The sequence below is a fragment of the Leptonychotes weddellii genome, chromosome 14, assembly GCF_054177405.1.
Source record: "Leptonychotes weddellii isolate Sample4059 chromosome 14, ASM5417740v2, whole genome shotgun sequence".
Classification (NCBI taxonomy): domain Eukaryota; kingdom Metazoa; phylum Chordata; class Mammalia; order Carnivora; family Phocidae; genus Leptonychotes; species Leptonychotes weddellii.
In genome coordinates, this window is record NC_138382.1 from 74,078,673 (window position 1) to 74,093,484 (window position 14,812).

Sequence of the window (14,812 nt, forward strand, 5' to 3'; positions counted from 1 at the left end):
CGCTTAACCAACTGAGCCACCCAGGCGCCCCTCCCCTAAAATTTTTTTAACAGTTGGTTGGAACATTAACATCTACACAAGTTTCAACCTTTTGGTCTAAGTCTCTTAATTAAGTCTTTTTTTTTTTTTTTTTAAGATTTTATTTATTTATTTGATAGTGAGAGGGGGAACATAGGCAGAGGGAGTGAGAGAGGGAGAAGCAGGCTTCCTGCGGAGCAGGGAGCCCGATGCGGGGCTCGATCCCAGGACCCTGGGATCATGACCTGAGCCGAAGGCAGACGCTTAACGACTGAGCCACCCAGGTGCCCCTCTTAGTTAAGTCTTTTAATCTCAAGACTCTGCATCCCTTATTTCTTTTTCCTTGCCATTTAATTATCAAAGAGTCTGGATCATTGGTTCTATAAAATTTCCTACATTCTGGAAAACTCCAGAATCCAATTGCTAACCCTAACCCTGTGGTATATTAGGTTTCTTTATTACCTGTATTTCCTGTGAACTGGTAACTTGAGGACAGTGCCATCCAACAGAACTTTCTGTGGTGATGGAAATGTTCCATATTTATGCTCTGCAATACAGTAGCCATTAGCTGTATGGCCTTTGAGAACTTGAAATATGGCTACTGTGACTGAAGAACTGAATTTTTTTTTTTTTTAATTTATTTATTTGACAGAGCGAGAGTAGGAGCACAAGCAGGGGGAGTGGGAGAGGGAGAAGCAGGCTTCCCGCCAAGCAGGGAGCCCGATGTGGGGCTCGATCCCAGGCCCCAGGATCATGACCTGAGTTGAAGGCAGATGCTTAACGACTGAGCCACCCAGGCGCCCCAGAACTGAATTTTAATTAAAATTTTAGGGCGCCTGGGTGACTCAGTCATTGGCAGTCTGCCTTTGGCTCAGGTCATGATCCCGGGGTCCTGGGATCGAGCCCCACATCGGGCTCCCTGGTGGCGGGAAGCCTGCTTCTCCCTCTCCCACTCCCCTGCTTGTGCTCCTGCTCTTGCTGTCTCTGTCTCTGTCAAATAAATAAATAATTTAAAAAATCTTAAAAAAAAAAAAATTAGGGTTACCTGGCTGGCTCAGTCTCTAGGGCATGTGACTCTTGATCTCCAGGTCATGAGTGCAAGCCCTGTGTTGGTTGCAAAGATTACTTAAAAATAAAATCTTTAAGAAAAAAAAGTGAATACGTGGGGCACCTGCTGACTCAGTAGAAAAAGCATGCTACTCTTGATCTGGGCAGGCGGGTGGCTCAGTCGGTTAAGCGTCTACCTTCAGCTCAGGTCATGACCTCAGAGTCCTGGGATCGAGCCCCACGGCAGGCTCCCTGCTTAGGGGGGAGTCTGCTTTTCCCTCTCCCTTTGCCCTTCCCCCTACTTGTGAGCCTTCTCTCTCTCTCAAATAAATAAAATTTTTTTTTAAAAAAAATGGTACCATTTCAGATCAGTGGGGAAAAGATGAATTAGAACCATAAAAGTAAAGATTAAGGGGCACCTGGGTGTCTCAGTTGGTTAAGTGTCTGCTTTGAGCTCAGGTCATGATCCCAGGATCCTGGGATTAAGCCCCGCATCAGGCTCCCTGCTCAGTGGGGAGCCTTCTACTCCCTTTCCTGCTCCCCTCATGTCCCATGTCTGGCTCTCTGCTCGGTGGGCAGCCTGCTTCTCCCTCTCCCTCTGCTGCTCCCCCTGCTTGTTTTAAAGCAGGGGGAGCAGCAGAGGGAGGCCCAGGGGGACAGTTGCACCAATGAAGTGAAGGCTTTTAGGAGAGGTGCACCAATGAAGTTTTGATTAAAAGTTTTGATTTTTTAAAAATTTTATTTATTTGACAGAAATAAATAAATCTCTGTCAAATAAAATTTTTTTAAAAAGGTAAAGATTAAATTTGTACCATTCTTTCATCTGATTAACTCTATAATCTTTGTCAAAGAGACAAACAAAAATAAATCATGTTCAGTGAAAAAAATCTAGGTGAATAGTTCAGTTATGTTAAGGTGTGGAGGCATAACAATGGGAAGGATCAATAGATATGAGTACACAAAACTGAAAGACGCATTATAACTTAGGAAACATATTTTTAACATCTAAAGCAGACCAAAATTTATTGTCCTTGGTACAGAGAGAGTTCTTATATCTGTGGGAAAAAGGTTAAATAAATCACTCTCTACCTCCATTCCACTAACAGAAAATGAGGAAAGGACCAGACAGGCAGCTGTAAAAGGAGAAATAACAATTGGTAAATTTGAAACTAAGTTTTTTTGTTTTGTTGTTAAGATTTTATCTATTCAGGGCGCCTGGGTGGCTCAGTTGGTTAAGCGACTGCCTTCGGCTCAGGTCATGATCCTGGAGTCCTGGGATCGAGTCCCACATCGGGCTCCCTGCTCAGCAGGGAGTCTGCTTCTCCCCCTGACCCTCCCCACTCTCATGCTCTCTCTATCTCATTCTCTCTCTCAAAAAATTAAATAAAATCTTTAAAAAAAAAAAAAGATTTTATCTATTCATATGACAGCACAAGCAGGGGGAGCAGCAGAGGGAGAGGGAGAAGCAGGCTGCCCACCGAGCAGAGAGCCAGACATGGGACTCAATCCCAGGATCCTGAGATCGCAAACTGAGCTAGAGGCAGATGCTCAACCAGCTGAGCCACCCAGGCACCCCCTAAAATTAAGGCATATTAAAACACAATATCATTTTATCTAGACTGTTGTCACAAACTTTCAAAAAATTATCACAACCAGTGTTGGTGAGAGCATGGAAGCATCCGTACTCAGGTCTGCCTGTGGATGTGATGGTAAATCCGGTATTACCTTTAAGAGAACAGGAAGCAGTAGGTATCAACATGTTGAACGTGGGCACTTCATTGGTGTAACTGTTCCAATTTAGAAATTGTTGACTTGTGTGTAAGTTGTGATTTGGCTTCACGGGTGCCTAGGGAACAGACACTAAGCTCTGCCTCTGTCCCCCTGACAGAACGGCTTTCCCACAGCAGAGGACCAGGCTGTGGCAGAGAGAGCCCTGCAGGAAATGCGGGACCTCCTTACAAGCTTGCAGCAGGAGATCGCCAAGGCCTGTGAAGACAAGAGGAGGCAGGATGAAGAGGCGGCCCAAGAAAAGCGGCAGGAGTCAAAGATGCAGCAGGGGCCGGAGGTCCCCAGAGAGACCCCAGCTCCCAGCCAGGGCCTAGGAGGGAAACAGAATGAAGGTGGGTGTTGGCGTGGATACAGTCCTTTAACCCAGAATGTGAAAGGAAACAAGAATGTGTTTAAATAACGGTGTTAAGTTTCAGGACGATATACCAGAACTTTTAGATTATGTAAAATTCAGTACTGAATTTTTACTGAATTTACATTCAGTTTGGTTGATGCAGAGCCAGACACTAGCCATGAGGACTTGAAATTCTGTGTCATTCTAGTAGATGTATTATCCCAAGTTTTGCTTCTCTGAGGTTTTGGGGTTTTTGTTTTTTTGGTGTTTGTTTTTTTAAATGCAGTTTTTTGTTTTTGTTTTTTTAAAGATTTTATTTATTTGACAGAGAGAGACACAGAGCATAAGCAGGGAGAGCAGCAGAGGGGGAGGGAGAAGCAGGCCCCCCACTGAGCAGGGAGCCAAACACGGGGCTTGATCCCAGGACCCAGGATCATGACCAGAGCCAAAGGCAGACGCCCAACGACTAAGCCACCCAGGCGCCCCAGTTTTTTGGGTTTTTTTTTTTTTTAAGATTTTATTTGAGAGAGTGTAAGCAGAGGGAGAGGGAGAAGCAGGTTTCCTGCTGAGCAGGGAGCCTGATGCGGGACTCAGTCCCAGGACTGCCCAAAGGGAGACACTTAACCGACTAAACCACCCAGGTGCCCCAGCTGCTCTGAGTTTTTAAAATAACGCACGATCGCTTTTCGGCCTTTTGGCTAAGATCAAGGGTAAAATAAATATGTTCACAATAGATGCTCACTTAATACATAAGAGGATCAGTATATCATAATGGTTGAGAATGCTGGCTTTGGAGCCAGATCTGTGGGAATGTAGTTTTTCTACTTCCTGGCCATGTGACTTTGGCAAATTAACCTTTCTATGCCTATTTCCTTATCTAGAAAATGAAGATAATGTATCTACTTCATAGGGTTGTTGTGACAATAAAAGCAGTTAATATCTATATCAGCTGATTAGAACAGTGCCTGGCTTATTTTAAGTGTTCAGCGAAGGGGCACCGGGCTGGCTTAGTCGGAAGAGTATGAGGTTCTTGATCTTTGGGTTGTGGGTTTGAGCCCTACGTTGGAGGAAGAGATTACTTAAATAAATACATATTTTTTAAAAAAGCGTTGAGTAAATGCTAGCTATTATGAAAGCCTCGCTCTTCTTTCTCAGACCTCCAGGTGAAGGTACAGGATAGTACAATGCAGTGGTACCAACAGCTGCAGGACGCTTCTAGTCAGTGCGTGTTGGCCTTTGAGGAATTGACCAACAGCAAAGACAGTCAGGTAGGGAGGGCTGTAGGTTGGGAACCCTCTGGGCCTGGTAGTGCTGTGAACAGCCTCCTGTCCCAAAAGAATGTCGCTAGTATGTCACATTCCCCAATCCTACTGGCATCTACTCAGCCCTTCCAAACACTGCCTGCTCTCTCACTGTTCTCTCCTGGCAGGCCAAAAAGATAAAGATGGACCTCCAGAAGGCTGCCACCATCCCAGTGAGCCAAATCTCCACCATTGCAGGTTGGTCAGAGGAGTTAAGACTGTGGCCCTTTGCTTCATTTTGTTATTTTTTTTTAAGACTCCAGATCTACTCCTCTGTAAGGTTCCTATAGACAGAGTCTGTTCAAACAAGTGACATTGGATCAGGCATGTATAAGTTATGTCTTATTCTCATTCAGAAACAACGGTTCGTTTTTATAGAGCTGTGATATGGAAGCTTCCAGGTTACAAGCCGTGCTGCCCGGTGGCTGGCGAGTGTGAACAGCTGAAAATCTGCTCTGACTTATCCTGGGTCCCGGTTCCCCTGACTCACTTGTTGCCTAGAAAGTGTAGACAAGTTGCAGTTCTTGACCATGAGAGATGCTATGACAGAATTTACATATCACCCTGCTGCCTGAAGTTCTCTGTGGATCAGGGCAAGGTATAAATAAATAAACCTGAATCACCTTCTGGACTTTAAAGTGCCATTTCCTTTGTTCCCAACAGCAATGGGGGTGAGCTTGACCTGACAGCCATGCCACCCCGTCACTGCTCTACTCAGTCTCCCCAGTCCTGTTTCATTCTTCACTTCTGATCAGGGTCTAGTTTTGCTGTTCTTCACTTTACTGCGTATTTCCTGTGTTTCCTTTGTCTGCACCATCATGGTTAAGTCTTTGAAGAGCCAGATGCAGACATGCTCTAGAGTCAGTGCTCAGTACGTGCTGAGTACGGAGAAAGGGATGGTCTAATTCCTGCCTCTTGAAAGGCAGACATCCATGAGTGGTTAGATTTGGAGCAGAATTTAAATCTCTCTGGTGCTGGTGTGGCATATGGGATGTGGGAGGCCATGCCAGGCAGAGGGTTGGGAGCTGACTTTCCTAACTGGAGCAGCACAGAGAAAGGGGCTGATAGGAAATTTGGTCCTTTGAAACCATCAGTAAAGTAGTACTGAAGTATGACTTAGCAGGGGTGGGAGCTACTATTTTGGTATCTCGGTAAGGTTTAAGTAATGGAGACCAGTTTAGATCTGCTGAGGCCAAAAAAAAAGGCATTTATTCTAAAGCTACAGGGGTGTTTCTCAGAACCTACTGGCAGGAATGGGGTAGGTCTCAGGAGCTAGAAACCCTAGGAACCTTTTCTCTCATCTTCCCTCTGCACATCTCTGATATTAGGTAGACCACTGTTCTTTGGACCACTCAGCAGGTGCAAGGCCCTGGTGTTCATGAGCACGTGTATTGCAGGGCCAGCCACTTCCAGGAGGTGACTCATTCAGTTGGCTGATTGGCTCAGCTAGTCACTCCTCATCAAACTGTAGCCAGCTTGGAACTGGGGTACACAGGATCCGGAATACAAATAAAGCCATTGTGAGCCCACCTTGGCATATCTGAGGATGGAAGGAGGCAGGTCCCAGAGAAGGGGGAGTCATTGAGAGCTGGGAAGATCCTTTAGAAGGGTTTTCCCAGAGATGCAAATGACTCCTCTCAGGATGTCGGCCACATGGGATCTGTAGCCATCCCACACCTGTTTCCGTACCATTTCCCGCTCTGTGTGTCAGTTTCAGAATGTGTTTCTTCCCAAACAAGGAATTCCTTTGAAATAGTACCACGTTTCATGTACTTCTGCACCTCAGACAACACATATTTTATTTGCGTGTCATATATTTTTCTGCAACAGTATTTTGCTTTAGCTTCTGACCTTGTGCAGGGCTGCATGGCTGGATTTTTTGTAGAGGCCTGCTTATTGCAGTGATGAGAAGCAGAGTGGTCTGCAGTTGAGTCTTTTAACCAACTTTATCTCCGCCATACCCAGGCTCAAAGCTGAAGGAGATCTTCGACAAGATCCACAGCCTGCTCTCTGGAAAACCCGTTCAGTGTGGCGGGCGCTCTGTGTCCGTCACCCTGAACCCACAGGGCCTGGACTTTGTCCAGTACAAGCTGGCAGAGAAATTTGTGGTGAGAATCCTTGTTGCCAGAGGTATGGGGGGAGGCTGGGGCGCAGCCTTTAAGCTTCTCTTCATAGTAACTAATGTGGTCCTGTCTCTGCTCCCCCAGAAACAAGGAGAGGAGGAGGTGGCCTCTCACCATGAAGCAGCATTCCCCATTGCGGTTGTGGCATCTGGAATCTGGGAGCTCCACCCCAGAGTGGGCGACCTCATTCTTGCTCACCTCCACAGGAAGTGTCCCTACTCTGTTCCCTTCTACCCGGCTTTCAAGGAGGGAATGGCGTTGGAAGACTATCAGAGGTGAGGTTGTTTTTCTCCTCACTCTCCTCAGGGGCTGAATGAAATACAAATATAACTGGGGTTTGGAGGTGTCTGGGTGGCACAGTTGGCTAAGCTTCTGACTCTTGATTTCAGCAGCTCAGGTCATGATCTCAAGGTTGTGGGATCGAGCCCCATGTTGGGCTCTGCACTGAGCACCGAGTCTGCTTGAGATGCTCACTCTCTCTCTCTCCCTCTGCCCCTCCCCTTGTTCGTGTGTGCACTTTCTCTGTTTCTCTCTCTCTCTAAAATATAAATAATCTTAAGAGAAAAAAAAGAACTGGGGTTCATTCTCCCTCCTTTCAAAGCTCCTCATATGTACCTGGAATGTTCTATCAGATAATCCAATGTCTTTCATACAGACTGGCTTCTTTGGGATTTGTGGAATCAGGTGCAATAATTAATATAGTTTAGGGAAAAGAATACTGGATCTAGAATCCGGGGTTTTAGAATTGTGCCCAGCTTTATCATTTAATGATTTGCAAAGTGGGTCAGTCACTTAAGCTTTTTTTTTTTAAGATTTTATTTATTTATTTGACAGTGAGAGAGAGAGCACAAGCGGGGTTGGGGCAGGCAGAGGGAGAGAGAGAAGCAGGCTCCTGGCTGAGCAGGGAGCCCGACATGGGGCTCGATCCCAGGACCCCAGAATCATGACCTGAGCCGAAGGCAGATGCTTAACCGACTGAGCCACCCAGGCGCCCCAGTCACTTAAGCTCTGAGCATCATTTTCCTTGTTTGCAAATGGGGGTAATGATATCCATCAGTCCTGTGACTTTGGGGTGCCTGGCTGGCTCTGTCGGTAGAGCGTGCAACTTTTGATCTTGGGGTTATGTGCTTGAGCCCCACCCTTGTTGGTGCAGAGATTGCTTAAAAATAAAATGTTTAAAAAAAAATCCTGGGACGCCTGGGTGGTTCAGTTGGTTAAGTGTCTGCCTTTGGCTCAGGTTGTGGTCCCGGGGTCCTGGGATCGAGTCCTGCATCGGGCTCCCTGCTCGGCAGGAAGTCTGCTTCTCCCTCTCCCTCTGCCTGCCCGCTCTGCCTACTTGTGCTCTCTCTCTGTCAAATAAATAGATGGAATCTTTAAAAAAAAAAAAAAAAAATCCTGTGAGTTTACCTTGCAGGGCTTATGTGATGCACAGATGTGATTGTCAATATGCTTGCTTTGTAAACAAAGTATTCTGCAGAGATATTGATATGTAGTAACAATAATGATATGTAGTAAGAATAATGCTAAAAACGGGCACCTGGCTGGCTCAGTCTGTAGAGCATGCGACTCTTGATCTTGGGGTCATGAGTTTGAACCCTATGTTGGGCCTAGAGTTTACTTTAAAAAAGAAAAAATAGAGGCGTGTGGTTGGCTCAGTTGTAGATTATGCAGCTCTCAATCATGAGGTCGCGAGTTCAAGCTCCACATTGGGCATGGAGCCTACTTTAAAAGACTAATACTAATGCTAGTAGTAATACTAATAATAATGCTAAATGTAATAATACTAGATTGTTTCTTTTATCCATAAAAAGTTGTGATTTGTCATCCTCACTTTGGCCTTGTCACACTGAATTTTTTCTTTCCACACAGGATGCTTGGCTACCAAGTGAAGGACTCCAAAGTGGAACAGCAGGACAACTTTCTAAAACGCATGTCTGGGATGATCCGACTCTACGCTGCCATCATCCAGCTCCGGTGGCCATACGGAAGCCGACAAGAGGTAGTAGAAAAGGCCTGCTATCAATAGTGAGAAGTCAGACCGTATTTGTGTATTTTGTCCCCGGGGACTATTGCCCTTCTTGCCGCCGGGGCAGTCTCATTATATGAGAACTTAGTGTGTATCGCTACTCCCTAAGTGTGCTTTAGAGAAGTTGATGTTGAGTATTGGGAAACTTGGTCCAGCAGAGCTATTTGATTTAGTTGAGCCTTTAAAGAACTGGATTTGTAAGAGCGTCTACCAGATGACAATCTGTTGTAAACCAGTCATTAAGGTTAGAAGATTCTATTAGAAGAGGAGTGATTTAAATGATAGAGTATCAGGTGGTGGTGTTGTTGTTGTTATTTAAGTAAGTTCTTAGCCCAGTGTGGGGCTCGATCTCATGACCCTGAGATCAAGAATCGCATACTCTATTGACTCAGCCAGCCAGGCGCCCTGATTCTGTCATTTTAGACCTGGTTGGTGCCTCATGTCACAAATGAGCAGATGGAGTCTCAGCAAACTATGGTGACACACACTGTCAGTGACAAAGCCACAGCTGGGGTGCAGGGCTTTGACCTGCTAGCCCAGTGCTTTTCTCAAAGAACACAGATTAGAGATATGGAGAAGTTAATGTACTCGGGAACCTAACGAGAAGGGATCATAATGGATCGAATCCAAATTTTTATCGTGTACCTGCTGTGTCCCAGGTTCTGTGCTAAAGGTACCAAAAATAATAAATAAAATGTCTATACTGGTAACTGTTGAAATCCCTGAAACCAAAGCTGCCACATGTGTAAAAAAATGTGTGGGTTCCAGTGTGTTGGGACATTTGAAAACAATTTGTTCATCTTGTGTTGTTCTGCCCTGCGGCATGTGCTTGATTTTGATGATCCGGGGGGTTCATGTCACTTAGTAATGGCTAGAGGATAACCTTGGGAGTTTAGATCTCTGGATACAGTGAGATCAAATTGTGACCAAGTGTCTTCCCTCCCAGATTCATCCTCATGGCTTAAATCACGGCTGGCGCTGGTTGGCACAAATCTTAAATATGGAGCCCCTGTCAGATGTGACAGCCACCCTCCTCTTTGACTTCTTGGAGGTACGTAATGCAGTTACCACATGAGAGAGAGACAGTGGTTGAAGCAGCCTTCGGCCACTGCGTGACCTGGATCAGGAAGCAATATAGAAACAGAGGCTGATGGTGAGAACAGCATTAAGATCCGGTGTCAAACATTTTTCCCGAGTGCTAAAGACAAACCTAGCTTTTGGCTTTTCTTCCCACTGTGCTTTCTTTCTCTGTGTGCTTGTCGTCTTATTGTAAAGAAGAAAAAAACTGTACATCCCAGCACAAGCAGAAAGGGACATTTGTTTTAGGGATAGAGCATTGACTCCCAGAACCAAGGGTAGAATGTACAGTTGACTCTCATGTGGGCCTTGAACCAAGAACTAGAATGTTACCAGATACGAGGAGTCTTTCTGCGGCCACGTGGTCCTTCCTGTGCTCTTCTTGCAGGCTGCTTCCTTATAAGCCAGCTTTCTCTAGTTCTCTGTGCCCAGGGGAGAAGATGGGCCATCCTGGGCTCTAGCCCTTCGCCTCAGTGTGGTCCCCCAGGGTAGTGGAACTGCTATCCCATCTTTGTGATCCCTCATTCCTAGGGAGAACGAATATGATCAGCTAGCTTGGGTCAGGTATCTCCATTGTCCGGAAGGTTCTTTACAGTCCTGTCTGCCTATGAGGGGCCACCACTATAGGATGAGGGTAAGGGTTTCTGTGGAAAGGAGACATTTCTTAAAGGTTAAAGGCTTGGGGGCACACACCATAACAGATCTGGGCTGTTGAGCCTAGAATGCCAAATGCTTCCATTCACCTTAGAGTTCCTGAAGTCACACAACATGAGCAGAGATCATGACTAAATTTGAGAACACGGTGATGTTCTGTATGCTCTGCTTATTACAGTTAGGAAGAATGCCATGCCTTCAAAAAGGTTTCCATTCAGTAGAATCAAAGAATAAATAAGTTTGATTCACATTTTCTAGTTTGCTAAAATACCTGGCCTCTTGGCGGTCTGGTTTAATGGAGGTATTATCATATATAGAGAAGTGCTTCCAAAGAAGGTTGGATTTTTCCATTTATTCCCTTGCAGAGCTAGCTAAGTGGCACTGTGGCTGAAATTCTTGGTAGGAGTGAAAGGCAGAGGGCTGGTGTTCTTTACGGATCTCTTGTATGAGCGTGACTTTGCATTCTCTGCTCTGACGGTGCCTGTCTTTCCCTAGGTGTGTGGAAATGCCCTCATGAAGCAGTACCAGGTACAGTTCTGGAAGATGATCCTTCTCATCAAAGAAGACTACTTCCCCAGGTATGTGGCGCATTGAGTAGACTACACGGGACTCAGTGGGTGAAACACATGGCATCAGAGGCCCTTGCGTGCTGTGACATGCTGGGTTTGACTTGGTTAAAAGCACCTGTATTAAGTGTGACATCTTCTCTTATCCTTCTCCTCTCTGATATTCGAATAAATGCTTTTGAACTGTAATGAGAGTCTCTTAAATATTGTTGGCTAAATGAAAAAATGAATTAAGAAGATCCTGGATTCAGATATCTGACATTTCTTTAACTCTGTTTTCCAAACTCCCCCAGGTAATCTGGGATGGTGATTACACGCAGGCATGAATTAACCCAGAGAATCAAACTCCCTTAATAAGTCAGTTTCTCCAACTGTTTGCTTGACTCATGGCGTTCGCCTTTAGGTGCCCTTCTCATTCCTCAACACCCTGGCATTTCAGCTGAGCGAGAGGCCTTGGCAGCACCCATCCCGCCTGCTCGCAAAGACCTTGGAAAGGAATGTCCTCTCTTCTCCTTTATCCCCTGGTTTGAAAAGAAGCCTGAGACCGTTTGGAAGAATGACAGCATCCTTAGTCCAGAAGACATCTGAGTCATTCGATCTACCCCTTCCTCTAGATCTGCAATGTCCCAAACTCCTCTCCAAGAGGAAGGTGGGAATCATAGCTGTGATCTGTGTGTCTTCTTCTTTCTGCAGGATTGAAGCCATCACAAGCTCAGGACAGATGGGTTCCTTCATACGCCTCAAGCAGTTCTTAGAGGTAAGATGTCCTTAGACCAACATGTTCTGAGCTGTTGTTGACCTTGAGGGCACCTGTGTCTCGCAAGTCATGGACCTCTAGGCTCTCGGATTGCAGTCTTCCTCTTGATTTTTTTATTTTATTTTATTTAAGTCATTTCTACACCCCACATGGGGCTCAAACAACCCCAAGATCAAGAGTCACCTGCTCTTGCGACTGAACCAGCTAGTCGCCACCCCTCTTGATTTTTTTTGAACCTTATTTTTTTGTCCTTGATTCCCCCTTCACCTTAAGGGATGGCATTCCTTCTTCTTATGCGCCATCGTCCATGCTGCCTGAGGGGAAACTGTCTTAGGGATGAATAAAATATACTTAATGAGTCTGGTGTCACTAATAAATTTCTTGCTTGCTGGCTGAGGTTCTTTCCTCAGTCTCAGGTCAGGGGAACTGGGAAATTTGGTCCATCTTCTCCATGAGAACCAACTACACTTTCAGCCAGACTCCTCCCGTTTCTCAGTGCTGGAAACCAGAGGCTAGTCTGACCAACAGCCTAGAAGTCTGTGGTAGGTCTGCCAGGACAAGACCCCTGACTTCCACTTTCCAGTAGCCCGAGTGGGCAGAAGGCGGTTGAGAAGGATGAGGCGGGGCTGTGGGAGGCAGGGTGGGGGCAGCATAACCAGCAGCCTGGCCTTGGTCCTCTGCTGCAGTTCACACAGAAGGAGAAGTCTCCTTGCCGCCATTGGTCTCACTCTGCCCGCTGTTGACCGCTGTTCGGAGGACTTGAGCTTGCTGTCCCTCAAAGCTTCTTCCAAATGTTAGATGTCAGAAGGAGCGTTACCAGAAAATCATTCTGTTTTCTCCATCTTTCTCTGACCAGAAATGTTTGCAGCGCAAGGAGATTCCTGTCCCCAAGGGCTTTCTGACTTCCTCCTTCTGGCGTTCCTGATGGCCCTCCGTCACCCACTGTCACCGTTTTGTTGCAAAGGGACAATAATAAAGCAACTGAAAACAGCTGTATTTGGGAGAAGTCATGTCAGATTTAGAAATCCACCAATATATTTGTACCTTGCGACTAGGAGAGGAGACTTTTCAGGGGTCCCAGAACCTAGCGGGTCTCTTCAAAGGCTGGAGGCTCCTTAAGGGGTCCACATGGCAGCGTAAATGGCATTGGCTTTTCTCATTTCTGAAGTATGGTGAGAAGAGTGGTTTAGTACTTGGTCTCATCATTCATTTCCCTTGTGTCTGGTGTCTTTCAGAAAGTACGTAGTACCTTAACCATTTAACTCTGAGCTGAAATGAGCCCACCACTTGCCCAACTCCATCCTCTCCCACTGCCCTCCGACCCCCACCAAGTCATGCTGTCCTCGTTCAGGGTACAGGCCCAAATCCTTACATGCAAGTCTGGGTTATCGTTGTTTTGCCTTTCTCGGCTTGTGAAGTCATTATAAATTCAGAGGAAATGCCTGATATAGACATAGATTAAGTCCCAAATTGTATCAGAGATAGTTTAGCATCTGGGACTAGGACTGTTAATACATGTTATGTTGAACAGGGTGCACTGTTGGTCCTTTTAATTTGGAATTTGGCCCCTGGAAGACTAGGGATGCATGAACCAGGGATGGTGGGGGAGGGGGGGGCTTGTTTTTGAATTTGGTTGAAGACGGGCTGAGATGGCCTTCCAACATTATGCATGAGCCAAGCATCTACAAGCAATGACTCAGGGGTTAAATAAAATAAAGGTGTTTGGGAAGAATTGGGAACTGCTTTAGAATTGTTGACATGTCCTGAGTAAAGAGTGATGATAGATTCGCCTGACTAAAGCTACTACAGAAATTCAGAGCTTGGCTGTTCAGGTAAGAATTGAGGTTTGTTTTAGGGAAGACTCCTCGTCTTTTGTACTACAGGCAGCCGTGGATCTCCTCTGTACTGTGTGTCGTCTGCGGGGATGTGTTTTGGGGGGCGGGGTATCCCCTGCTACTCTTGAGCAGCTTGAAGTGATACCTTCTATGAATCGTTGACTCTGGTGCCAAAAAACAAGGAATAAAGCTTGATTTTTAAAAACCCATTGCTAGTATCTAGATGGTTGATGTGACCATTTCCTATACCTTGAGCTGTGTATGTCACTGGCCTAGCTCTAGAATGGTGTGTGTTTCTCCCTATTTTGTCTTCTTGACCTTCACCTAGGGAAAATTGTTGTTTTTTGGTCATTCCTTTTTGGAATTATGTACCAATAACTGACCTGGTTTTATCTAGCAGGAATGGAAAAGTACTGAAGTCTTTTCATGTGGATGCAACAGAATGAACTCTGGGGAAGGTGTCAGGAGACTTAGTGCAATTCACTTTTAGGTTTTATGTCCTTGGGTGGGTCATTCACCACCTCTGAGCCCTGCAAAAACACAAGAATTGGATGAGTCGGGAGCATAGTAGTTTTCAGGGCTCCGTGGCAGTGCCTTAGGGCAGAGCCTCCCAGCAGTTATGTCAGGGGCACAGACCCATTAGCCTGCAGGACCTGCAGTGGCTGTGGCCCTCAAGGCCAGTTGCTGTTTGCCATTGTTTTCTATGCATTATGACCAGGAAGAGATTGGGAAGCCCTGACTTCAGAATGTTGAGTGGATGGGGCCCAGCCCTATAATCTGTGATCACCTGAGGTGCACAGGGCCCTACTACAGTTTGTAGCTTATATTTTGCCCAGCTGTACATGGGGCCCTAAGGGAACCCTGGGATCCTCTCTGCCACAGGGATTTTGCTATATGTGCTGTATATATAGATTGTGGTTCTATGTAAGATTATATATGGGAATGTTCCTCCAAAAATGAAATGTGAAAAATGACTGAACAAAATGATCTCTGAAGTCCATTCCACTTTGAATCTGTCTGTACCACTCCATAGAAAACACCTCTCCTGATATTTGAATGTTCTTTCTCTAGACATGTTTAACAGTCTTGCACACATCACTCGATGCTTAGAATTCCTAATAGGCTCTTGATGGTAAACCAAGAAAGGAGAGCATTGGGGAAGCCAGGTTTTTGATACTCGCTGACAGGGTCGTCTTGAGAATGATTGCTGGCCAATAGATACACCTCTGATGGCAGCATCACATTCCTAAAAGTGGAATACTAAGGCTGGCATCCAGTTTTTAAAT

The 14,812-nt window shown here is 45.7% G+C and overlaps 1 protein-coding gene across 1 annotated transcript in view; it reads left to right on the plus strand.

Moving 5' to 3' along the window:
* Positions 1-13,735, plus strand: part of GLE1 (GLE1 RNA export mediator) — a 20,309-nt gene extending 6,574 nt beyond the window's left edge. Inside the window, exons 3-12 of the mRNA XM_081802657.1 lie at positions 2,954-3,185; positions 4,343-4,455; positions 4,617-4,686; positions 6,454-6,596; positions 6,696-6,886; positions 8,481-8,610; positions 9,584-9,688; positions 10,864-10,946; positions 11,628-11,691; positions 12,548-13,735. Of these exons, the coding sequence (XP_081658783.1) occupies positions 2,954-3,185; positions 4,343-4,455; positions 4,617-4,686; positions 6,454-6,596; positions 6,696-6,886; positions 8,481-8,610; positions 9,584-9,688; positions 10,864-10,946; positions 11,628-11,691; positions 12,548-12,616 (1,200 nt within the window). The 3' untranslated portion in view covers positions 12,617-13,735. The remainder of the gene's footprint in view (positions 1-2,953; positions 3,186-4,342; positions 4,456-4,616; positions 4,687-6,453; positions 6,597-6,695; positions 6,887-8,480; positions 8,611-9,583; positions 9,689-10,863; positions 10,947-11,627; positions 11,692-12,547) is intronic.
* Positions 13,736-14,812: the final 1,077 nt, after the last annotated feature.